The sequence below is a fragment of the Gossypium hirsutum genome, chromosome A08, assembly GCF_007990345.1.
Source record: "Gossypium hirsutum isolate 1008001.06 chromosome A08, Gossypium_hirsutum_v2.1, whole genome shotgun sequence".
NCBI lineage: Eukaryota > Viridiplantae > Streptophyta > Magnoliopsida > Malvales > Malvaceae > Gossypium > Gossypium hirsutum.
The window spans coordinates 44,188,253-44,216,085 of NC_053431.1; the positions used below are offsets into that span (position 1 = coordinate 44,188,253).

Here is a 27,833-nt window from a genome sequence, read left to right on the forward strand (position 1 = left end):
AAGTTGTCCACACGGATAGACACACATGCGTGTGTCTTGGCCGTGTGTGATACACAGTCTGCCCCATGGGCATGTGATCCGACCCTGTGTCCCCTGCACCCTAATTAGGTAAAACAGAATGCTCTGTAGTAAATACATGGGCAGAGACACGGCCGTGTGCCTCAGCCGTGTGAAGGACACGGCCACAGGACACACGCCATGTGAAGTCTGCACTTAATTGTTGGAATTTAATTTGCCACACGGCCTAAGCACACGGGCGTGTGACCCTAATTGTGTTGATGACGTCATAAACAGAGAGTTACACAAGCCAAGGACACGGACGTGTCCCAAGCCACACGGCGTGTGTGACCACATGGCCTAACCGCACAGGTGTGTGACCCTGTTTTATGAAAATTTTCTAAGTTTTCCCAAAGTTTTCTAAAGTTCTTGGTTTACTCCAGAACTATACCTGATGTATGTTTTGGGCCTCATAGGCCCATATAAGGGACAATTTGCATATGTATGAATGGATTTAATTGAAACAAAATTTTATGGCCCAGTTTTTTATGTTGCTTGTGATTAAGTCTGGTAATGCCTCGTATCTTAAAATCTACTGTAAATGTCTGATTTTCAATCATTTTTCGCTCCTTGTGCTCCCAAATGTTCTCTAAGTATAGAAATATGAATTTAAATAATTAGGAGCATAAAATTCACCAATTTGCATAAATAATCACCCAAAAATGCATTAAGAATAGGATTAAAATATGTTACTTTTATCACTTATTAGTCGATGTTGACTAAATGTTACTCAGTAGATTGTGTAAATTCTATAACCAATAAGGCATTTACCTTTCTTTCGTTAGGTTCATCTCACGCCAACAGGTTGGTAACGTTGTCGATGCCTCCTGATTCTAGTTGTATTCACGATAATGATCCCTATACTTCCCAGTAGCAAATCCTTATTGAAGATTATGATCTATCAAATAATATTTTTATTATAAAAAGGATGGATCAATAGGAAATGATTGAGAATCTTCAGATTAAGTTCCTACATCTTCTCTAACGGTTGGGGCAAACTCAAGACAGTCTTCTAGTGGCAAAAGTTTTATATGGAATGTACTTAGCAACTTTGATACAAGTAGGGGAACCATATTTGAAAAGAGTGAACTTAAACAATAAGAGAGTCGAATCAATAGCAAGAGCATCTAGGCTACCTAAATTAGATTTCTCTTTTAAAATACTTGTATTAGGCCCAATTGAGGTTGGCTAGAATGCAACCATAAATCCTATCTTCGATCAACTAAAAACTGAGGCCGACGCATTTCAGCTTGCCACTGGTTGAATTAAAGAGGTTGTGGGAACTATTAATGGGATTAAAGTAACATTCATTGATACCCCTAGTTTCCTACCCTATGTGAGAAGAAATAGGAAGATTGTGTTATCTGTGAAGAAATAAATTAGAAAAACCCCTTCAGATGTTGTCTTATATTTTGAACGGCTTCACATTATTAACATGGATTGTAGTGCCTTCCCTTTTTTGAAGCTTATGACTCAAATTTTTGCTAGTGCCATATGATTTAACACCATCTTTGTCATGACACATTCTTCTCCAACTTTGCCCGGCATCCTGTCAATTATGAATCTTATGTAAACCATTGTGTTGATTTATTGCAGCAATATATACACCAAGTAGTGTCTGACTCAAGCATTGAAGTCACTATACTTTTAGTAGAGAACAACCCTCAGTGTAAAAGAAATATACTTCCTAATGGATAGGTTTGGAAATCGCAATTCTTGTTATTATGCATATGTACCAAAGTTCTTGGTGACGCCAACAACCTCTTGAAATTACACAACGGCATTGAACTAGGACCTTTAACGAGCAATCGATTGCCTTCTCTGCCTTCTTTTTTACATCATCGGTTAGTATCAGATCCAACCGAACCAGAAAATAGTTTTGATGAAATTTTGCTCTCAGTAGAAGTGGAGTATGATCAATTGCCTTCAATTGACCAAGTCAAAATTTAAAAAATTGACTAAATCACAAAAAAGAAAAAAAAAAAAGGGGAGCACACCTTGATGAACTAGAATACAAAACACTCTTTATTTGACCACTTTTTACTTTTAATTTTGGGTCTAATGGGTTAAATATTGTTGAGCTATACTTTGTTGGGGTAAAATGTAGTGTATACCTTCAATAATTAACCAACTTTTTCCTTTTTTTCTGCCATCAGTTTACTTCTTTAAATTTCCGATCTGCCCCATTCCTGCAAAGCCAGATTTTCTTACTGAACTGGGAAGGAATTTTGAAACATCTCAATAAACTAGGTGGATTCAGATAGCACCAACAATAATGTCTTATTAGATTACTAGTGTAAGAATACGAGGAAAAAACTTATTTAATACCTAGGTATTACAATTGTTAAACATACCATAAAAAGTAATTGATACTAGTTTAAACTTGAAATTAGAAGATTTAGCGAAAACTTTTGTAAAAAATGAAATCTCTTCTAAGTAAAAGTTTTTCACTCTTTTTCAAAAACAAGTAATGTGAACAACTAAGAAATATAAGTTAATTTGTTGCTAACTCATACACCAAAACAAGCTGGAAAAAATATTTTAATATAAGATATTAAAAGAAAACGTTAAATTTGATAGAAAATAGAGCATGCTAAGGCCTTTGTGCAAATCCCAATTTCTGATGTCTTCCAATTGGTATCCATAACTCTCAACTTTACACAGTCTATAGCCGCTAAAAGAAGAAAAAAAAAAGAAGAAAATCATATGCACAGTTTCAAGTATTAGCTCCTACATGAGGGTATCCTCTGAGAGCTATGGTTTAGTGAACACCAGGAATTGGAATAAGGTGGCATTGCCATCTACTTGACTTGCAAAGAAGACCTGGCTTACAACTCACAACCTACCTGTTTTTGGATCACTTAGGAATCACGAAATATCGGCTGTGGCATCCACTTAAGGTTTATATTCAGTTTTCCAGATTTAGCTCCCTCTAGCGGCATGCAATCTTTGTATTCCCCTTCCAATATAACCCTTGTCAATGTCAAAATGCACCTTCCCATGTAATCCTGTTTGAGTAAGAAAAGGGAACAGAGAGGAACTCAGTTTTCAGTATAACTATCACAGAAACCAGAAATCATAAATATATATAAACAATTAAGTGATGAAAATTCCGCAATCTAGATTAGTAGCTTAAAACTTAATACTACTGTTGAAATATGTATATATTTTAAATTTAATTAGGTAGATAAATCTTATTTGGATAGATAAGTTTTATTCATATTCTAGAATAAGGGAACTATTTTCTTTTTATGTTTTAGTAAATTTATTAGAATAAGGGAACTATTTTCCCAATTAGGATTAGGACTTTTTTTTCTCTATTTAAGTTCAATTCTTTAGTTAATAAGAGAAGTACAATTTTATTCAAAGCTCTCTTGAAATCTTTCATGGCATCTGAGTTAGGTTAAAATTTCTAGTAACATCATGGTTAAAACAGCCTTCACTGGAGATAAGAGATCCAGCAATCAAACAGAGGAAAAAAGTTCTACAGTTGAAACAACTACCGAGAGTACAATGACTCAAGGGACAGAGGCGTCTCACCTTTCTTTTCAACTGACATCTCACAAGTTGAATGGCAAGAATTATCTGGAATGGTCGCAGTTCATAAAATTAGCAATTGATGGGCGCGGCAAGCTAGGTCATTTAAATGGAGAAGTTGAGCAACCACAGGTGGGTGATCCAAAGATGAGCAAGTAGAGGTCAGAAAATTCTATGGTAATTGCGTGGCTTATTAATTCCATGGAAGCTTCCATAGGTAAACCTTTTATTTTTCTCCCAACTGCTAAAGATGTTTGGGACGCTGTGAAAGACACCTATTCAGATTTAGAAAACGCTTCACAGATTTTTGAGTTAAAAATAAAAATGTGGAAAGCTAGGCAAGGGGAAAAAGAAGTTACTCTTTATTATAATGAGATGATGTCTCTTTGGCAAGAACTGGATCAGTGTTATAATGATGAATGGGAGTGTCCCGGAAATGGTGTAAAAGCTATGAAAAAAGAAGAGAATGAAAGAGCTTATTTGTTTCTAGCTGGTTTAAATAAAGAATTTGATGAAGTGAGATCTCGGATCCTAGGGAAAAAATCGCTTCCAAAACTTCGTGAGATTTTTTCTGAGGTTAGAAGAGAGGAGACAAGGAGAAAAGGAATGTAAAAGCCAGGGTTTGAAGCTAATGATGATAATTCTGTTCTTGTAACTATTAAAAATAATGATGATAGTAAAAAAAAGAAAAAACCTTGGTGCGATCACTGCAAAAAATATTGGCACACTAGTGAAACGTGTTGAAAGCTCCATGGGAAACCGACAAATGGAAGGAAAAAGAATGGCAATGGTCGTGGTTCACAATCAGGGGATAGCAGAGCTTTCCAAACAACTAATGGAAATTATGAGGGCCAAAGTTCTCTGGAAGGGTCTCCATTCACTAAGGAACAATTAGAGCATCTACACAAGTTTTTTCAATCACCACAATTTCGGATGAATTCTTCTATTCCTAGCTCATCCAATAATCCTTCTTCCTCTTTTGCCCAATCAGGTATTGATTTTTCTGTTTTTTTCAGTGTCAAGCCTTGTAAAACAAACACATGGATCGTTGATTCTGGAGCTAATGATCACATAACTAGCAATCATTTTCTTTTTTCAACTTATACACCTTGCGCAGGAAACAAAAAGATCAAAGTAGCAGATGGGTCCTTCTCGGCAATAGCCGGGAAAGGCACTGTTAAAATTTCATCTTCCTTGGTTTTACATGTGCCAAATCTAGCTTGTAATCTCATATCGGTCAGTAAATTATCCCAGTCCTCAAATTGTCATGTTATATTTAACTCCTCTATGTATAAGTTTCAGGACATGGTCTCGGGGAGGATGATTGGCAATGCTAAAAAATTTGATGGAATTTACTTTTTTGAAGACGACCATCTAAGTCAACCAACAACTACTTTATGTTTAAATTCTGTTTCTGATTTTGATAAGGTTATGATTTGGCATTATAGGCTTGGACATCCTAATTTTTATTATTTAAGATATTTGTTACCTAATCTATTTAAAAATAAAAGTCATTCTTCATATCATTGTGAATTTTGTGAATTGGCTAAATATCATCGGTCATTCTTTCCACCTCAAAAATATAAAGCCTCCAAACCTTTTTCGTTAATTCATAGTGATGTTTGGGGACCTTCAAGAGTCTCGACTTTTTTAAGAAAACGTTGGTTTGTCACATTTATTGATGATCATACTCGACTTTGTTGGGTGTTTTTATTAAAAGATAAGTCCGAAGTTAAAAATGTGTTTCAGTCTTTTTATGCTATGGTGAAACACAATTTGGTGTGAAAATAGAAGTATTTTGAACTGACAATGGTGGGGAATTTTTTAGCGACCAATTAGGTATTTTCTTAACTAAACATGGAATAGTCCACCAAAGTTCTTGTACAAATACACCACAACAAAATGGGATTGCAGAAAGAAAAAACCGACATCTTTTGGAAGTAACTAGAGCCTTGATGTTCACTAGTCAAGTACCACGTTATCTTTAGGGCGAAGCCTTGTTAACAGCTACATATCTTATTAATAGAATGCCCAGTAAAATTCTAAATTATAGAACTCCTTTTAGTCTCTTTAAAGATAACTTTCCTAACTCTAAATTGATTACAAATTTATCCCTCCGAGTTTTTGGGTGTAGTGTTTTTGTTCATCTTCACAACCAAGGTAAACTAGATCCTAGAGCAAAAAAATGTGTCTTTGTTGGTTATGCTTCTAATAAAAAGGGTTACAAATGTTATGATCCAATTAATAGGAAGATTATAGTTACCATGGATATCACATTTGTTGAAACAAAATCTTATTTTCATTCTAATCTTCAGGGAGGGAATTATACTAAAGAAGATTCTATAATTGATCAAGAAGATACTAGGAATATACAACATAGGAATTCTAATAATGGGGAAGGCGAATTTATAATTAACACAAAAATTAATGATGTTAATGTTAATGAAAAGGAGGATGAAGGTGTAGAGTCTGATCATGAAAATAAAGAACAAACAAAAGAGTTAATTGTTTACTCGAGAAGAAATCGAAATCAAGAAAGTGGAATCCACCAGATTCATCACCAAGAATCCGACCCGCAAGATCTTGTCAAAAGCCCAGGTAAAGCTCATAATCCAGCCAATGAATTTTCTGATTTAGATATTCCAATTGCCAAAAGAAAAGGTGTTAGAAATATTGTCAAATATCCCATGTCTAACTTTGTATCCTATAAAGCCTTATCTTTGACATTCTCAACCTTTGTTTCGTGTCTCGATACTATCCAAATACCCAAAAATGTAAAAGATGCTTTACAGGTTCCTGAGTGGAATGAGGCTATTTTAGAGGAGATGCGTGCTCTTGAAAAAACAGGTACATGGGAAACAATGGAATTACCTGTAGGGAAAAAAACAGTGGGCTGTAACTAGATGTGAAGAATGCTTTCCTAAATGGAAAACTTGAAGAAGAAGTTTACATGGATCCTCCTCCAAGTTTTGAAGAAAAATTTGAAACTCGAGTATGTAAACTCAAGAAATCTTTATACGGTCTGAAGCAGTCTCCTCGAGCTTGGTTTGAACGATTCACTCAAGTTGTTAAAAAACAAGGTTACTCACAAGGGCAAGCTGATCACACAATGTTCTATCGACATTCACAAAAAGATAGAATAGCTGTTATTATAGTTTATGTCGATGATATCATTCTCACAGGAGATGATGTGGATGAAATAAGACGTCCAAGAAGCATCTAGCATTTGAGTTTGAGATCAAAGACTTGAGTCCTTTGAAATACTTTCTTGGAATGGAAGTTGCTCGATCGAAGAAGGGTCTTGTGGTCTCTCAGAAAAAATATGTGATTGATCTTTTAAAAGAGGCTGGGATGAGTGGTTGCCGCCCAGCTGACACACCAATTGATCCAAATGTAAAATTTGAAAATAAAGAAGGTCGATTAGTTGATAAAGGGCAATACCAAAGATTAGTTGGTAAGTTAATTTACTTATCACATACAAGGCCAGACATAGCTTTTGCAGTAAGCTTAATGAGTCAATTTATGCACTCCCCAATAGAGGAACATGAAGAAGCAGTGTTTCGAATTCTAAGATACTTGAAGAGTTCACTAGGAAAGGGCTTATTCTTCAAGAAATCCGAACAAAGAGGAATTGAAACTTATACAGATGCAGATTGGGCAGGCTCAATAACAGACAGAAGATCTACATCAGGATACTGTACATTTGTTTGGGGAAACCTTGTGACTTGGCGAAGCAAAAAACAAACTATTGTAGCAAGAAGTAGTGCAGAGGCTGAGTTTAGATCAATGGCTCAAGGAATTTGTGAAATGGTTTGGTTAAAAAGAATTATGGAAGAGCTGAGGAAACCAATAACTTCACCAATGAAGTTGTATTGTGATAGCAAAGCTGCCATTAGCATTGCTCACAACCCAGTCCAACATAACAGAACTAAACATGTTGAGATTGATAGACACTTTATCAGGGAAAAGATTGACGAAGGCCAAGTGTGCATGCCGTTTGTTCCTTCAAAACAACAGATTGCTGACATACTCACCAAAGGACTCTCTAAGACAAGCTTTGATTTTCTTGTAAGCAAGTTAGGCATGATTGATATATATGCACCAACTTGAGGGAGGGTGTTGAAATATGTATATATTTTAAATTTAACTAGGTAAATAAATCTTATTTGGATAGATAAGTTTTATTCATATTCTAGAAATATTTTTATCTTTTAGTAGTTTACTAGAATAAGGAAACTATTTTCTTTTTATGTTTTAGTAAGTTTATTAGAATAAGGGAACTATTTTCCCAATTAGGATTAGATCTTTTTTTTCTCTATTTAAGTTCAATTCTTTAGTTAATAAGAGAAGTACAATTTTATTCAAAGCTCTCTTGAAATCTTTCAACTACAGTCTAATTTAGAAACAAAACAGAATCTATATGACTTATAACCAAATAATTTACCTTCCCAAAAGTGTCATGATCCCAGACTTCAAGGATTAGCATATCATGTAATCCGTCCTCAACAACAAAGTCAAAAGTTTGATTCCATACAGGATTCAAGCTGTCATTCACAACCTGAAAATGGAAATAACTATAAGGAACAAAACATTCTTTATGCCCCCCACCCAATCCTTGAAGGAAAGGGAAAAAATGAAAACAAGAAAAGACAACTACACCTTTGGGCAATCAAATTCTTACCCTAGTTTTATTCTTCAACTCTGATTTCTTCATTGTGAGTACAACATAGGGATCAGCCTTTCCCATTAAATCTACAATAGGCAAATCTTCAGCAGTTATCACAGTCACAGACAGTACTCCTCTAATAATAATCTCCCTTTTCTTATGTGTAACTGCCTTCTCATTTTCAATATCGTCTGTTCCATTTGCTCCATTTTTAAGAACCCTCTCCAAGGATGTCATTGAAAAGTCAGAGGAACAGGGGTTTGTAAAACTGTTCTCCATGCCAAACGGACAGTACAAGAGCTCCAAGTGCACCTAAAAACCAACAAAAGGAATTTCAATCAAAAGAAAAAAATATATCATCATTTTCATAGAGATACAAAATTTCTAGAAAGAACAGACAACCTATGAAAAAATAATTTAAGATATTTATAACTTAAAGAGTGAGTGACCGAGGCACACAACTTGTGGCCATCTGGTTACGAACCAGTTCTCTCCCAAAACACAGGCTCTTTGCTTGGCTAGTTGTTTTGGATAGGTTACATACTCTTTCTCCTATTAAGAATTCGGGCCCTAATCTTTATAAAACTACAATCTCTTTCTATGACGAGGAGGAAGAAACCAGAGACCATATTTTCTTGACCTACAGCTTTTCTAAAGACGTCTGCAGGATACTATGGAGAAGTTTCTTCTTGTGCAGCAGATTGGTAACTGGATGGTAAAGTTTGACTGAATCCTTGCTCATTACAAATTTACAAGGATAAGACTTTTAAGGCTTTCTTGCTGCGGGGGGCTTTGACTGCTTACCTAATCCATCTGGAGATGGGAACCTGAGGAAATTCAGATCTAACTACCCAAACGCTCATGATACTATAGTCTATATAAAAACTAGGCTGAATGAAACCATGAACATAGTTGACCCCCTCATCAAGGATTTTGTGTGATAAATTGGGCATTGATGTTTGGGAAGTAATTAATTTTTCTCTGAATTGGTAGCTTAGCACCTTTATAGCAAGTTTCTCATTCTTTCTAGTATAATTTAATGCTAGCTATATTAAAAAGAAAAATGAATGAATGTGAGAGAAAGAGTAAAAATTGATTTCCAAAATAAGCTATTCCACAACAGGCAGATAAACTAATAAAAATGATTGCTAAAAATTAAAATTACCCTTCTATTGCTATCACTAAGGTAACGGCAGATGGTGGTGTAAATTAGGAGAAAGAACATTTATACTAAAGTGGTTTGAGTCTGTGGCCAAAAACAGTGGTTCGAGTCACAAAAGATCAGACCAAGCACTAGCACATTTAGCACTTGTACCTGCTGCAGGCATTACAATTTGAAAGATAGAAAAGAATTGCCTTGAACAAGTTCTATTTAGTGAAAATACATGCACACACAAACGAATAAACAATCATTAATTTATTATACTGAGGATAATCAATGCGCTCACCTGCCCCCTGTACTTACTATCTCTCTGGATCTCCAAGTCTTTAACCAGATTCAACCAGACATCCTTCACTTTACCAGGTTCAAGTTCACTTAAAAGTACTTGAGCACATCCAATGAACTCAGATGCCTGAACCCCCTCATCATCATAAATCCTTACCACCAAATGCTGAGTTGTTGCATCCTCAATAATAAATTCATAGTGTTCATTCCAAATAGGATTCAAGTCATTGTTCTGGAAAATACACACACACACAAAAGAAAGATTCTTCTAAAAACTCTTGAAAAATTATCGAAATAATTTGTCTTTCTCTAGGAATGAACAATGAGGAAGCAAGGAGGGGAGTGAGAACTTACAATTATTTTACTTTTTTTTGTTCTGTCAGGTAAAGGGCGTACAAATAATACAGCATAGGGATCTGATTTTCCAATAATATCTTTGTTTGTCAAGTCACGTGCCTGGATAAGCTTCACCTCTAGCATTCCAACCGGCTTTAACTCCAAATCACTGAAAACAGAAAGACATTAACACTCCATTTATATTGGTTTGAACTAGGACAAAATCATTAATTAAATTTAAGTTAAAAAACCCTTAATTCCAACTTTTTCAGTTTTCTAATTTCACAAACAATGAAAACAACTTCTTATTGTTTTCTAATTTTCACAAATTTTTTATTTTCCAAAAACCATTTTTAAAATTTTCAACCAAACTTATTTTCTTTACTTTTTCCAACTTCCAAGAAACAAAAGTGACCTCTGTTTCCTAAAACCAAATAGAGCGCAAGTTCTTTGACCAGACCTGCCCCTACTTAGATGTTAAGAGAGAGAGAGACAGAGAAAAAGGTTCTCTGTATGTTGTCCATAAATTAGCCTAAAGTCCCTAGGACTTTCTTCATTTCTACATTGAACAAGATTATTATCTACTATGATGACCAAAAAGGAAAAGCCATACCTGTAGTCTCCAGGCAAAATTGGAATAATTTTTCTGACAGGCCACATGATAGAATCTTCAATAGCATCCCGTATCGTGCTCTGCATAGGAAGCAGCAGAAGGATAAGTTAATCTTTAGACATATGAATAAACCTTCCATCTCACAAAGTTTAACACAAACACACACACACACAAAAAAAAAAAAAAAAAGAGGAAGAAGAAAAGAAGACCCTTAGAACAGTGTGTCCCTATAGGAATCATAGATAGCGATATCAGAGATCAATTACTAACTTATATGCAAGGAGCACATCTAACCATTTAAGGGAAGAGGTCCAAAATATTTTGAGAAAAATATTATATAAACTTTGATTTTTTTTAATTTAAAAATATTTTTATTTAATTTTAATTCAAAGATGATGAGCTAAATTAGGCTAAGCAATAATAAAGATGAATAGCTTTATTAAAAAATTATCACATTTAAATATAATATAATATTTAAATTGCCAACCATATATAAAATTATTATAATGTATATTTTCGACTTTCAAACATTATAAATTATGTTTATAGTTGCATATCTAAAAGTTTTAATAATTATTAAAGTTCCAATATCTAAAAAATTATAATATAATTAAAATGTTTAAAATGTGCATAAATCTATTAATATTATAAAATTAAAGTATAAGATTATATATACAATTTGTACTAAATATGTGAGAATAAAATGAAAAATATGAACAAAAATAACTAATGTAAATGTATCCATTTAAATAAATTAAAAATGAAGAGAAAATTAAGCTAAAAGTAATAAACGATGTATAATTAGAAGTGTTACTAAATTTATTGCATTGAAGTACAAATTTCACTAGGTTTAAATTGAAAACTTTTGAAGGGGCCAAATAATTTTATTTTTTTTAAATGGGAAGCCAAAATATAATTTTACCATATTTTCAAATAAATACACTATATATTAAAAAATCTTAAAAATTGGGACTCCAATGAGTTTTATAATACATGAATCAACTGAACCAATGCAATATATTTATTTCTAACCTCTAGACCTTGTACAAAAACAATCAAACTGACATTATGTTTGCAAACTAATCTAACTGATTCCGAAAGCGACTTGGCCAACAACTTTCCAACGGAAAACCATAAAACCACCATATGCATCACTTTGCATGAATTATATTTCAGGGTTAAACTACAAATAAGCCCTGCCAATATGCAGCAATAAAACCACCACCAGTAACAAAATCCTCAAGTTTACGACTGCTTGGTTATCATGGTGGCATGTCCTCAAAACTTGTCCACTAAATTATGTTACCTAGACTTGGGGATCAGTGTTGGATAGAGCATGTGCCAGATATAAGTATACTAATTTTTTCTAAGTTTTTTACGTATTTGGAGGATCATATCCCATAAATATATGAATGTGTCAAAATTAAGATGTTGGGCACAAGTAAAATAATGCAAAAATTAAGGCCATAATAATAATAATTCAAGAGTCTGATACAGTACAAAATTCATATGTTGGAAGTATTATGATAATCCAGTGTCAAAAGGCATGCAAACCTCAATAGCATCAGCAAGGCCAGGAATAGTTGATATGTCACCACCAATGACTTTCAGGGTGAAATCCAACTTTTTCTGCAAGCCAAAAAATGGACAATTTACCAACTTATATCAATTGCATGGATATATGTGTGATGCCAGCATGAAGTGTATAAGAAATGAACCCGAGCATGCGAGAGCAAAATAGTGTACCTTCAGTGGCCTAGCTAATGGAAAATTAGCTCCACTAGGATATCATGGATTTTAGCTTCAACTGAAGCTATTTTATGCATCAGTTCTTACCAAAATTTTACACACAGCAGTGCCACAATTCATATTTAACTATAAAATCAAGCACCAAAATAAAAGACATCAGACACTGGTAACAAGAGTGACTCTGTCAATCACTCAAGTTTGTATTAAACGGGAACTAATGCAATTAATACCTGCTTATATCTGCATGATTACATTGATTTTCACAGTGTTATGACTTTAACTAATCAATTTAATTAACAGCAAACCATTAAGAAAATTCCCCCAAGCATCAATTGTTTTCTTCTTCTTTGGGTACCAGAAAATTGCATTTAGGTAAATGTTAAATGCATCTCGATTGCATTTCTTTCTATGTCTACAATTAAATCTCTTTCTCCTAGGTAAATAGGTGTGCTCAACATGCATTAACTGGAAATGTTGGATACAAATGGCACACCTTTTTTCTCAGAGAATAACAAACAGCTCCAAAGCAAGGAAACTCATTCACCAGGGGTTTAAATATCAACCTGAAAACTCCAGTGAATCCAATATCTTTCACCTAAGTCAACCAAAAAAAAAAAAAAAAGGCTAAGTTAGGCATACAAGATTCATGAGTCGTAAGCATAGCATGCAATGTCAAAAGGGAGGAGGGTGGAATAGTCCCAAACAACAAAATATGTGCCTAGGAAGTTAAGTTAGCATTAAATGATCTAATAAGTAATAACTATAAGCCTTCCGCACGAAGTTTCTGAGAAACCCATACATAAAATATCTGCTAGAGTGCAGCATACTAAAAGATCCTAGAAAACTGCATATGCTTGGTCTTCATTTCTTTTAGTAGTCAAACTCTTCCAAAAATGCCCAAGAAATGCTCAAGAATTCCATAGTTGTAGAATCATTATTCATTAAAGATATACTTTTAATCACATCAACTGAAACATGGAAATAAAGAACATCTTTTATGACCCTTCAATAGAGAGTACGTAGAAAAATATTCTAGGTATAATGATGAAAAATGTTCCAAGCAAGAAACCATCAGAAATAAGCAAAAACTTGTAAAGATGATACCTGCACAGGTAGTGATACACCAAGATAAGTCTTGATAGCAAGTACTATATTTGAATTTGCATCCCATTGCATTTCCAACTCCATTATAACACTATCAGCTCCATCTTCAAGGATACTTACTCCTAAAGAATGACATTGATTCATAACATTAACAAGATTATAACCAATTTTTGGATCTTCCATTCCAAAACTCGCCTAGAAAAGTCTCATTTTAGTGAAGGAGAACAAAAAGTGCGTTGATTAATAAAAAAAGGCAACCAGTATTGAACTTTATGGATAACCACATACATTATTTCCCTACACTATCATCTAGAACAGTTATGTCCCAAAATTCATACTGATCTTTGTTTTAGTCATTTGCTGGAAATTAATGGCCATTGGGAACAGCATTGAGAAAGCCCGTTAATAATTCAAGTTCCAAAAATTAAAAATAACGATAACCGAATAAGAAAAATAAGATTGAAAACTTTCATAATGTAAGGATAAATTACACAAATTAACTAACCAGTAAACTGTGGTGCAACAGCGCCGAGAGTAAACTTGGAAAACTTCAAAGAAGACAGTATAACTGGCCTATATTGCTCTAGCACCGGCTCAACCGACGCCTTTATCAGATCAGATGCTGCCTGTAACACCAAATCTAAACAATTAAAAAATAAAATAAAATAAAACTCTGTTTCATTCACTAAACAAAGCTTGACCTCGTCAACGTAAGGCCAGATCTTCGTAAGGTGCTGATTAAGCCAAGTCAACTTCTGGCGCTGAGAGAACACCACCCAAGAAGGGTAGAATTCTGCCGGCAAGATCTTTCTAGAATCTTCGACTGTCATTCTTGCGAAAGCAGCCACCGTGGTTGCCTGCAATCCAAAAAGAAGATTAGAATAAAAAATATAAAATCAAATTGGAAAAGAAAAGAAAGAGAAGAAATTAGTGAAGGACTAACGAGCTTAGTTCGAAGATTGGATCGAGAGTTCTCAGAGCGAACAAAGAGAACGACAATAGCAAGGCCGGCGAAAAGACCGAACAGCAGTCCAACAAAGAAACCCATTTTCCGAAGACAATAGTAGGATTGGAATGTGAGAGCATAATATTTATATTTTATATTTATTTATGCTTCAGATGGTGAAGAAGAATAGAGAAAGTGGTCCATGGAAAACAAAATGTTAAAAGTTAGGTGGTAAAATTGTGAAATTAACAGAATAGAAGATTTGGATTAATAATAGAAAAGGATTTTGGGGGGCGGAGATTGAAGATACCAACCACTGCAAGAATGTAAGTGAAGGGTCTTTGCCCGTTTGCCGACAGGCACACAAAAGGCCATCCGTTTAGGCTAGCTCACTACACTATATTCTACCAATCAAATTGCTCCACGTCCGCTATAGATTTTCTATGCTTAGACTTTAATGTATGGGTTTTTAACAAAAGTAATATAAAAAAATTAAATACAAAAATATATAACAGATTAATTATAAAAATGGATCTATTTTTCTATAGTAAAATAAGGTGTCACTAAGTTGCCATGCAGAATCACCCTAATTGTTTCTCCAATTATCACTTAATCATGTTTTTGAATATATATATATATTTTAAGTGGTATTGTTTGACAGATAAACGACATTAGTATGAATTTTTAAAGAATACATGTATTTTCAAATATTATATAAAATAAAAATACACGGTGAATTTTTTTATGGTGTCGCCTGACACATTAGCAGCATTAATGTTTTATTTTTTAAAAGGTGGCAAAAAAATAAAAAAACGAATAAAATAAAGGGCCGGGATGAATTGTGATCAATTGGTCACGTCGGACGGCAGGATGCCAAGCTGGTGCCACCTGACTGTGACCAACTGGTCACGGCTCAACCCCAACCTTTTTTTTCTCCATCCTTTTATTTATTTCTTATATATAATAAACGGTTTCCCCTCCCCCAATTGAAAACAAGAAAGTAAATGAGAGAATTTTGTGTGTTATTGATTGTGTTAGAGTTGTGAGGAGAAAAAAATTATTTGTTGAAGTTTTAGGGAGAAATTGTTAAGAGTTTTAAGGTATGATTTTTATTTTTGTTTGTAATAATAATTTGTATACTCTATGTTTATATTTTATTTTTAATACTTAGACAAATTTAAGGTTTAAGATTTTATTATTGTTAATATTTTATATGTTTATATTTTTTTCAATAAAGATACTTATGTTTATATTTTTTTTAGTTGGTGATTAATATTATTAAGTGGATATTTTCATTTAAATAAAAAAATTACTTACGAAAATAGGTTGTGGCAAATATTACTATGCGGAAACATTATTATTTTAAAATGATATGTTTATTTAATTTTGTTTGTGTAGATATAGAAATGAGTTCGTTGATTAGAGAAGTCGGTCATACTGCTATGATGATTAATGTCCCAATAAAAAAATTTGCTACTTGCTATTCACGGGTATTTTATAAATTTGCACATTATTTTTTTAATTAGCATATTTAACTAATATGGTAATTTGTTATGGATAAAGTGAGTATCGCATCTTGAGAGTGTGTGTCCATGGTCCGAGCTACCAACCGGACGAACGCATTTTCCCCTGTTTAGATGTCGCGGGATTTGGAACGACGACATTGATTAAGACGTTTGAGCTTAGGGCCAACTTGATATTCGACTTGGTTGAAAGGTGACACCCAAAGACCTACACATTTCATTGTCATGTGGGGAGTACATCATCGCCTTAGAAAATGTTGCATTGTAACTCGGGCAGTCATGGGTTCAAGTAAAATAATCGAACCTACATCGCTTTGCTATCAGTTTCTCTAACTGGTAAGTGTACCAGTTTGAAATTTTCCTAGTTAAAGTAAAATTTCAAAACTTTATCGAGTAGCATTTTTTAGTGGGAGAAGATGTGTGCTGCTCAACCGTATATGCTGGAGCTAATAAGGGGTACTTATGCCTAATGCATGTAATAATAAAGTTCACCTGATGTACTTGCCTATGTAGGCGGACTTTCAAGTTGTCTGTTCGTATAGTTAAGGTTCAGAAGTATTAGCAACATTGTACGTTGAGCTTCTTTAGGCAACAAACATGATACACAAGATATAGACGAGTGTTTGCTACTATTGCAGTCCTATGCATTATACGAGACGTCATTTCTGGCATCATTGAACCACCAACAATATGTTTGTAACACCTCAAAATTAGGCCTAAGAATTTTAGGGGTATTTTAGGAATTTTAGCCTTAGAGTGTTCGGAATTTTGTGACATGACATACCAATAATACTTTTAATTATGGTTTTTAGAAAATTAAATCAATTTCTGAAAATGAGTTTTAAATACTTTTAATTTTGAAAATAGGACTGATTCGTAAAAGAGTTAGAATTGTGAGTCTTTATGAAGTAATTAAACCAAATTTTAAAATTCAACCTAATACTTTCCTAACCTACATGTATTTCACCTTAGTTTCTTTCCCTTTCATTCTTATTGTCGTCCATTTGTTTTCCTTCACCCTCTCCATTCGATTTTTTATTCCAAACTTTAGTCTTTTGATTTCCATCATCCTTACAACATTAAACCTCTATAATACTTCCAGAAAATACCCAAAAACACCATAGTTTTCTCCATTATCAAGCTTTCGGGTTTTTTAGGTTTTCGATCAAACGTTCAGTTTTCGTCGTCTAAGGTAACAGTTCAACTCCTAAATAGTTTTAAATGTTATTTAGTCTTTAAAACTAAGTTTTTAGCCATTAAATCACACGTTTTAAATAAAAGCCAAAAATTGAGTTGTTAATGGTGGATTTCAGGATTTTGCAGAAACACTTGGTTTCAAAGTATTTTTCAACTTGTTTTAACATTATTAGAAGGTTTCTAAACTTACTTTAAAGTTTCGTTCAATATTTCTTAAGTTTTAATAAATTTTCGGAAAATAGCCATAAAACATGTTGAAAAGTCGATACCATGAATTGAGTAGTTTTGTATAGTTTAAAGGTTGGGAATTATCCGTAAGTGAATTATAAGATGAATGGAATTGATTTTATGCAAAAATATTAAGTATAGATCGAGATATTCAAATTTAAAGTTTGCTATGTTATAAGTTTCGGTTACATGAGAACTTAGTTTAGACTTATGTTTTGTATGCTTATAATGAATCTATGGCTGATTTTTGGATGTATTGTTGTGTGAATTTGTTGTGTTGAAGTTCCGCATTTGATAGAACCTTCTATGAGTAGAGATAAAGGCAAGGAAAAGCTAGTTTGAGCTTTCTGCTTTTCTGCGAAAATGTAATTGGTAAGTATTTGGAATAATTACTTTTGGACATAATTCAATGCGTTATTTGGGAATTCAGTAGTAGCCAAAACCCCTACTCTAAATTCCGAGTTTAAGCTTTCTTATACCAATGTTATCTTGTGAATAAAGTGCATATGTGTTTGTGAATATGTGAATTGAGATGAGATGCTGTAACATGTGATATGTAACACCCCTTATTCGTGTTCTAAGCCGGAACAGGGTACGAGACATTACTGGAACATAATACATGCAAACGTACGAAATCATGACATAGAATTTTTTTTTAAACATACATTTTCATGTCCTATAACCTAAACAATATTAGTTAACATCAACGGACATATACAAAATGAACTATTAAATTTTGAAGACCAACATTTTAGGCCAATTTAATTATGACATATAACAAAAATAACCAAGGCATCTATACATGCCATAACTCCAAAATAATGTTTACAAAATACCAAAAAGTATTGATAGTGAGGATGGATCTCCGACGATCTCCGAATCCCGAGCTGGCCTAGTGACACTATAAGACAAGAGAAAGAAAATAGAGTAAGCGTAAAGCTTAGTAAGTAAGTACGTAAGTGATATACAATTTATCAACATATTTCTCAAAATAAAACAATCATAATAGTACATAATCTCATGTTTAGGTCAAACTAATTTCTTGAGTCACTGTCACTAAATCATTTATATCTGGAATTACAGAACTCAAAATTTAAATCCGTTAATTTTACCAAAAAATAGACTCATATAATTTCTTACCATAAAAATTTCAGAATTTTTGGTTTAGCCAATTAGTACAGTTTATTCATTAAAGTTTCCCCTATTTCACTGTTCGATAGTTCTGACCTCTTCTTACTAAAAATTAAATATATCATAGTACAAAACTTGGATAATGTTCCCATTTGTTTCTATTAAAAGTATACTAATCAAAGATTCTAGGTATATAAATTATAACCCATAATTATTTTTCTAAAATTTTTAAAATTTTTTCTAAGTAAGAATAGGGGATCTCAAATTCATTCTGACACTGTTTCACAAAAATTAGAATATCATATAATATAGAACTCTTTTGCTGCCCCTGTTTCTTTTATATGAAAATAGACTCATTAATATTGAATTCCATAATTTATTTAAAATTTAATTCAACTTACAAATTTTTTGGTGAATTTTCAAAGTCACACAACTGCTACTGTCTAACACTGTTTTACTACTAAAATTCACTCTTACATAATTTCACTTAATCCATTTTGTCTTATCGAACTTCACTCAAATATCAAGCATATTGCTTAAAATTTTCTTAAACATATACTTGCACTTATTCATCATATAATCATATTCACATGTATTTTTACTTAATCGATTTTCCCGTTGAACTCTTCGGAATAATAACTGATACTCAGTTGCCTGCACATATTTTCACACTTGTAGCCAAAGCTATCTGGTACGCATAGTAGCCTGCACTTAGTACTACACATGCGACCAATTATCCGGTACACGTAGTAGCCTGCACTTAGTACTACAAACGTGATCGAAGTTATCGGGTACGCATAGTATCCTGCACTTAGTACTACACATGTGACCAATAATCCGGTACACGTAGTAGCCTGCACTTAGTACTACACACGTGACCTCACAATAGGTCATTCGTATCATTTCTATTCCGAAGGCTCAACTAGGAAAATCCTCACTTTCCAACTTGTTACAATTTATTCATAGTCCTTTTTCAATTTGCAATTTACAACAAATAATCATTCTATAGGTAGCCACATTTCATATGATAACATAATATAATAAAATATAATAAAATAAAAAGAATCAATAAATTATTTACGTACAAAATTACCTCGGTGCAAAATATAGAAATGTTGCAATTTAGTCCGAAATCTTTTTTTTCCCCGATCAAGGTTGATTCCACGTCTTTCTTGATCTATAATAACACATTTGACTTATTAATGTCTCACATTACTCAAATTACTCCAAAAACATCCTATGGAAAAAATTACAATTTTACCCCTAAAGTTTCACAAAATTATGATTTTTCCCCTAGGCTCAGAAATTAAACTTCATCCTATTTTCATATGTTTTATGACATTTTGATCATTTTTCCCTTCTATAGCAACATCAAATTCACACTCTAACATGTACTTATGAACATTAGGTATTTTTACTGATTATGTCGTTTTACTCGTTTTCACGTAAAATCGCTTAGCAAAAGTTGTTTAACACAATTTAAAGCTTCATATTCTACCATAAAACATCAAAATAAACACATTTCATCTATGGGTATTTTTCCAAATATAAACCCTAGGTTAAATTATTGCTAGAATAAACTTAATCAAGTTACCGGGACTCCAAAAACGCAAAGAACATTAAAAACGGGGCTTGGAATCACTTACTATGGAGCTTGGAAGCTTGAAACAAACCCTAGCTATGGAGAAACCTTGAAATTTCAACCTAATGAAGAAGATGAGCAAATTTTTGCTTGATTTTTCCCTTTTTAATTCATTTATTAACTAAATGACCAAAATGCCCATTTTACTAAACTTTCAATTTTTATCCATGTAAACCTATTTTTGTCCAAAATCATAGAAATTGGTCAAATTTCTATTTAAGGACTTATAATTAATATTCTAAAGCAATTTCATGCTAAAAACTTCTAGAATGCAAGTTTTGCAACTTATTCAATTTAGTCCCTAATTTCGAATTGGACACTTTAGGCATAAAATTTCTTCACGAAATTTTCACATAATCATGAAACCACATCATAGACCTCAAAATAATTATAAAATAATTAGTTATATCTCAAATTTGTGGTTTCAAAACCACTATTCCGTTTAGGCCCTAAATCGAGCTGTCACATGATATGTGGTTATGATAACTATTGTGAAAGTGCAAATATTTACATGTTATGTATATGTTAAATGTTAGTAATAGTGTTTTGATAAAGATGCAAATATGCAATGATTGTGCACGGATAATTGGTAAGTGATATGTGTTTGACTCGGATATTTTGGCCTTGTGATCTTGAAATCGTTGGATATAGTTGACATGCTATAAGATTGTAAGTACTCACCTATATGTACAGTGATTTTGGGCATTGAGGCACTGAGACATGTTGGAGGGATAAGGGAATGTGAGTTAAGCTCCATTCATCGAGACATGTGAAGGGAAATAATGAGAGTGTTAACTTTACACTTCACTTTTGGGACATGTTTGACTCTATGAGTTTATGTTTGGTGCGTAGGAGATATGTGTATCTGATGAGTGATGATAAAGCTCACTTTTATGTTTCAGAGCTCAAGTTCCAAATTATCTTAAAATGTATGTACTTGTAATGTGATGCAAGCCTAAATAAGTATGTGGTTGCTATGCAAATTATCTTAAATTATGAATATGTGTGTACTGTGATATGTGTTTATATAAAATGTGACCATTATGCAATTTATCTATAAAGATTTTTTCGAGTATTGTGACATATTCTTAAATGTTATGTGATTATATGAATATTCTGATATATGCTTGTATGTTAGGCGATTATATGTGTAATATGATATATGCTTAAAAGTGAATATGTTTACCACGTAAAAGAACTAGAAAATAATGTATGAGTAAGTATATTATGACATTAAAGTTGGAACTGTTAAGGTTGTACTATATAATTGTTTCATTAATGCTTGATAAATTGTTTGCATGGTAGTCGTTTTAGGCATTCACTGAGCTTGTTAAGTTCACCCACTCCTTTTAAACCATTGCAGATCAGTAGTGTACCGTGTAAGCGGTTTGGTTTCCAAGAAGTGATTTAAGCAAGTCTATTTGTTATTTCGTAGGTGTTCTATATATATTTACGTTTTGGGGTATAAGGCAGTATGGTAGACTTGTTTATAGACATGTTAACTTTTAGACATTTTGTTGGTTTTTTGTTCAGTTTATAAGGATTACATGTTATTGTTATGCTTGAGTTCATGAACATGATGATGGATTGTCGCTACTTGCTCGAACACGATTTTGCAATATTAAACTATTAATTAGGCTGTTGAATGATTATTTGTCTAAGTAACTAATGCATGATATTTAGGAACAGAATTGGAATGGATTAATTACTTATGTATGCTGCATTTTTTAGGTCTGGAGTAGAGGTATTGATAATCGGGTTTTAAAATTGATACCTTTGTGTTTTGAAATATGCAGAAAGTTAGAATAGAGATTTGGTATCGATACATTTTCTTGAGCACCGATACTCGGGGTTAATGTATCGATCTTTCATGATAAATACTGATAATTTTCAAGAGTTTGGGCTTTTAATCGAGAAACAGAATGCAAGTTTGATATTGTTTTTCTAGGTGGTATCGATACCACTTAATGAAAATATTAATACCTTAGTGTCAGTATCGATACCTACGTGATAGTTTTGAGATTTTGTTAAATGGACCTTATGCATGTTTAATTATTATTTTAAGACCTTTTGATGTATGTTCAACATGTGTAATCAATAATTAGGAATATGTTCAGTCAAGAACCTATACGAATGATACTATGAAAGACACTTCATTTGGAATGAGCTTTTACTTGTTGCGTATGACATGAGACGGTGGTGTAGATCCAGTATTCGGGCTTGGCGACCAAGCCAGTTATAGGGTGTTACAATGTTTTCCCACTTGTAAATAGGTAAAAAAAATAAAACATCAAATAAGAATTATTTTTTATGGAAATGTTATCACACCTCAAAAGTGGCAGATCAGAAAAAAGGGCGTATAGATGCGAAGGCTACCTATTTTAGAGCACTATGGTAGTTAGTTCACTAATTTATAGGCTTCTGGAGAACTAAAGATTGGCGTAACGGATCTGCCGTAGAGGTATCTCAGAATTTATTCTCACATTCTCCAATTGAAGAAATAGTATGACAAGCAAAAAGTACACCTCAGAGTTTTGGTTGAGCATGAAACACCTACTATATATATGTTAAAGCTATAAAGCGCTAAAGTTTCTTTAAGGCCACGCCATATGAGTTACCGCCATAAGTGTGATACGCCAAGTGTGCTCGAACGATGTGCAAAATGGGTTCTATAACACGATTGATTGGGAGTCAACTGAATAGATTGACTGGTCAAATAGCACCAACATTGGATTTTCTTTTATTTTTCTCTAGTTTTTGTAGGACATTATAGGGACAATTTTTGTATCCATTTGACACTTTTCAAGATCCATTAAGAGGTTCTGGGTATATATATGGTAAGAAGGGAACATTTAGATGGTTTTTCTTCCTTTTTTCTACGCTTAAGTTTTTCTTAAGATTAAATATTCTCTTTTTCTTTTTTAAACTAGAAGCTAAGGTTTATGGGGTTATCGATGGATGTTTCAACCTCCTTGTAAGCCTGGTATCTTTGCATGTTAGGATTTTGAAATAGTAAAGATGTTATAAAGCATAAATAGTAAGATATGAATAAGAGACCCTGCATGAGGGTTGTCTATAAATGGTATGATAGCAAATTATCTATAAATGGGTTTTTAATGGTGAATCCATGTTCTTTTAAGCAGTTGTTGCTGTTGGTTCGTGAAGGACGTTTGGGTTTAGAACTTTGGGTTGTAGTAAAGGTGAGTTTCAAGTGAGTATTTGACTTGACTTATTAGTAATATTTTATAATTGAAAATCGTATGTAGATGAATGCATAGATAAATGGTAAAGGTATGTATATGTGAAGCATCGTGAAAAGCTCTACGTGTTTACAAATGAATCATATGAGTTGTTTTATGAATAAGATGATGCATGGTATATACGCATGTGAAAGCAGGTATGGAAGTGTATGAATTAGTCTGCGAGTGAATGAACCTGGGAAAGTGAAATTGATGTTAAGTGAGGAATTTATCCATTTTTATGCCTCTGATAGGGTAGGTACACTGCTAACTGGACAGGTAGATCACATTGACAACAAATATTATAACAGTCCATTTTCAATAAAATAAGAACAGTAGTTTCGGGACCACAAATATGACGAGTAAATTATTATTTTATTATTATTTTAATGTATATGGGATGTTAGTAAAGTCAATTTAAAATTTTGTTAAGAAATTTTGATGTTAGCATGATTAGTTAAGTGAAAATGACTAAATCGTAAAAAGTGTAAAAGTAGAATTCTAATAGCTAAAGGAGCCAAATAGCTATGTAATCTTAAATTAAATGACTTAAATGGTATTTATACCATTTAAATAGTTAGCGGATATACATGACATGGTTTTATTAAAATTTTAATGGTTTTTAAAGGTTAATTAAGTAAATTGATAAATTGGTTAAATGTTAATAAACTAAAGGATGATAAAAACTATCATCTTTTTCATTGTCTTCAAACCCCAGCCATTTCCACCATTAGGGAAGATAGCTAGTTCGATCAAGCTTATTTCCTTGCATGTAAGTGTTCAAGCCTCGTTTTTAATGTTTTTTATGTTTTTGAAGTCATTTTAGCTTAATCTAGCTAGCCCGAAGGTCGATTTATAAAACTATTAAAGATTGAGGGTTATGCCATGAATTTTTTTGTATGATTCTTGATGTTAAATGGTAAATTATGAATCCTTTTTGCTAAATAAACAAGTTCTGTCAAGTGATTTTTAACGAAATTTACATATAGGGATTAATTTGTAAAAATACTAAAAGTTCATGTTAAATTTATGAAATGATGGTTTGTATGGGTTGATATAAGTCCCTAATAGATTCAATTAGCTTTAATGGGAGATTAAAACACTTAGATTTCAATTTAGAAGCTTAAGGACTAAATTGTGAAAAGTTAAAATGTTAGGGGTAAAATGGTAATTTTGCATAAATATGAAATATGGACTAAATTGAATACTAGGGGTATTAAATGGATTGAATTTGTCTATTTAGATCAAGATAGACCACATACGGATCTAGATCAGGGAAAAGCTAAAGCCTCAAATTAGTTTGACTTCATTTTTATGCCCCATAGTCGTCGAGGTAAGTTCATATGAACGATTATCGTATTAATGCTATTTAATTGTATGTTAATATGTTATTTATAATGTTGATTGATCGATGTATAAATAAATCAATGCTATGTGGTTATCGAGTCCTGGTTGAACCTTAGGAATTCATAGGATACAAATGACATGTCATTAGGGATTTCATGTTTTCGATGTTTGTATTAAATGTTCTACCGATGGCTGAGGTCCTGTATTTTTTATAGATACTCCACAGCTTGTGTGAGTAGCATCGTGTAGCTTATGTTTCGACCTACAGCTCGTGTGAGTGGGCCCATTTCAAGTTCGTGTGAACAATGATATAAAGGAAAGGTTATAGTTATATGTTTAAGCACACTTCGTGTGAGCTTTCCTGAGTATCCGATGATATTCTAGATGGTTCAACGAGTAAGAAAAAGGGATTGAAATGGTAAGCTTCCAAATGGAATGATGCAAATGCTCATGGAAAGGATGAACGAATCAAATGATGTATTTTCATATGAAAATAATTTATCATGAGGTTAATCCAAATGAGTTATGTATAAATGCACTAACTTGTGTATTGATGATGACGTATAGGCTTGTGCCAACCTTTTGGTTTGGGTGATATTATTCTTATGTTTAATGTTATTGAATGAAATGGTAAGTTATGTTTCATTTTTCTATTAACTTGCTAAGCATTATGTGCTTACGTAGTTTCTTTCCTATGTTTTATAGATTATCGGAAGCTCGACCAGTTTGGGAGCTCGTTGGAGATCTATCACACTATCCAGCATATATATGTCGGTAGTTTATGATATTTTGGCCAAGGTTATAATGGCATGTATAGGTGGAACTGTAATGGTATTTAATTGAATGTTTAGTTGATGTTTTGGTATGTTTATATGTGGTACAAGTTAAATTTGTTGGAACATTTGATGCCTTGCTAGTTTGTGACATTGTGACTATCTATGTTGCATGTTTTCAATGGCTCATATGGTATGTTTTGAATGAATAGGATTATGGCCTAGTTATGGTATGATTTGGTAAGCATTGAATTGGTAATTGATGTTTGAAATGTGGTAATATATGTAAGTCTAGGTAAGTTTTGATGAATGTATTTGAGGAGCCTTGAATGGCATATTGGTTAATTGAATTAGGGTTTGAAATGGCATATACATATGTATGTTTAGGTATGGTTTGACACCTTGTAGGTGTGCACAAATTGTTCAAGTGATTATGCATGAGTTGGTGTTGGGAATGGCTTGTTTTGGGTGAATTTTAGGTCCACACGGCCTGAGACATGGACGTGTAACTCAGCCGTGTGTGACACATAGCTTAGCAACATGGCTGTGTGTCTCCTGAAGGTTCCTTTGTATGCAAGTCAGTGAGTTACATGACTTAACACATGGCCTGACACACGAGCGTGTAGGGCAATTTCGAGAGTTACATGGCCTAACACACGGGCGTGTGACATGGTCATGTGACAATACTCAGAGAGTTACATAGGTAAGGACACAGGCTGGGACATGGCCGTGTGTCCCTAGTTTGAAGGTTACATGGCCTGAGACACGGACGCGTGTCTTAGCTGTGTGAGGCACTGTAACGCCCCCACGCCCGAAACCGTCGCCGGAGTCGAGCTTGAGGAGTTACCGAACATAATTTATCAAATTAAGAACTTCAAATCTTTTGTTTCTACATTCACAGCTTTCTAGCTACTAGCGTCACAGTTACAAGAAAAATAATATCTTGAGTTACGAAACTTGAAATTAAGATCCGTAAATTTTCCCTAAATCTAGACTCATATATCTATTTAATAATTTTTTTCTAGAATTTTTGGTTGGGCCAATTAGTACAGTTTATTAGTTAAAGTCTCCCCTGTTTCAGGGTTCGACTGCTCTAACATCTGTTTATTACAAACCAGATATCTCTCTATACAGAATTTAAATGACTATGAGGTTTGTTTCTATTAAAACTAGACTAAATAAGGAATCTGGACATATAAATAATGACTTCTAATTATTTTTTTACAATTTATTATAAATTTTTAAAGTCAGAATAGAGGATCCAGAAATCACTCTGGCCCTGTTTCACAATGTTTCAAATATCTCATAAATTATAATTTATATGCCTGTTTTTTTTATCCATATGAAAATAGACTCATTAAGCTTCAATTTCATAACTTGCTCATCATTTAATTCCATTTATACTATTTTTAGTGATTTTTCAAATTCATGTCATTGCTGCAGCAATATTCTGTTTTAAGGCAAATTTCATCTTTTCATGAGTTGTTATGAACTAGATAACATATTAAACTTCCAAGATATCAAACATGATCTAAATTTAACCATCACCATGACTTATCAATATCAAACATTTTCTCAACCAATCATGGCCATATCATAAAATTATTTACACAAAATAAATATATTGCTATACATGCCATACTTAAGTTTTACAAGCCATTTACCCAGATGAAAGTCCTTTGGATAGTGTGATCGAACCTTCGACCCATCCTGATTCCCGAGCTGGCTTGTTCAAAACTACAGTAAATAAAGAGGAGGGAGTAAGCATAAATGCTTAGTAAGTTCATATGTAAATAACAAGTAACATAACAATACAAATATACCAAACAACTTTAGCTTGGTATCACCAATACATATATCATATTTCTAAACATCATTCATCATCTTACTACCTTATCGTTGTTGTATCTATTATCAACCCGAGGGTTAAGAACATACCTGTCCAAAGTGTCCATTTCACAACACTTACCAAAACGTCGCTTGCATCTTAAGTGTTCTTTCATTTCACTAGAAATTTCACCCGTTGAACACATCGGAATACAACTCGGATACACGGATAATTTGCACATAAGTGCCTCATATGTAATCAAGAAATAATGTAACCCGCCCCTAAGTGAACTCGGACTCAACTCAACGAGCTCGGGCGTTCGCATCCATAAGTGAACTCGGACTCAACTCAACGAGTTCGGACATTCGCATCCATAAGTGAACTCGGACTCAACTCAACGAGTTTGGATGCTCAACCATCCTAGTGACATGTCACTTGTATCCTAATCTATTCCTAAGGTTCAAACGGGC

At 33.2% G+C, this 27,833-nt stretch overlaps 1 protein-coding gene and 1 pseudogene across 2 annotated transcripts; one reads left to right on the top strand and one right to left on the bottom strand.

The window, feature by feature from the left end:
• The first annotated feature begins 604 nt into the window (after positions 1 to 604).
• LOC107911263 (translocase of chloroplast 90, chloroplastic-like) lies at positions 605 to 2,090 on the top strand (annotated as a pseudogene).
• LOC107911131 (synaptotagmin-5) lies at positions 2,060 to 14,861 on the bottom strand. Of its 2 annotated transcripts, XM_016839083.2 has the most exons (13): positions 14,453 to 14,823; positions 14,211 to 14,366; positions 14,015 to 14,135; positions 13,510 to 13,631; positions 12,899 to 13,000; positions 12,211 to 12,285; positions 10,657 to 10,736; positions 10,062 to 10,212; positions 9,709 to 9,939; positions 8,276 to 8,572; positions 8,039 to 8,152; positions 2,904 to 3,065; positions 2,060 to 2,246 (listed from the first exon to the last, which is right to left on the bottom strand). In XM_016839083.2, exons 1-12 carry the CDS (start codon positions 14,555 to 14,557, stop codon positions 2,919 to 2,921), a joined length of 1,701 nt encoding a protein of 566 aa, XP_016694572.1. In that variant the 5' UTR covers positions 14,558 to 14,823; the 3' UTR covers positions 2,060 to 2,246; positions 2,904 to 2,918. The 2 variants fall into 2 exon arrangements, with proteins under 2 accessions (XP_016694572.1, XP_016694526.1); XM_016839037.2 differs by lacking the exon at positions 2,060 to 2,246 and having other exon boundaries at positions 2,612 to 3,065; positions 14,453 to 14,861.
• Between the last annotated feature and the right edge of the window lie 12,972 nt (positions 14,862 to 27,833).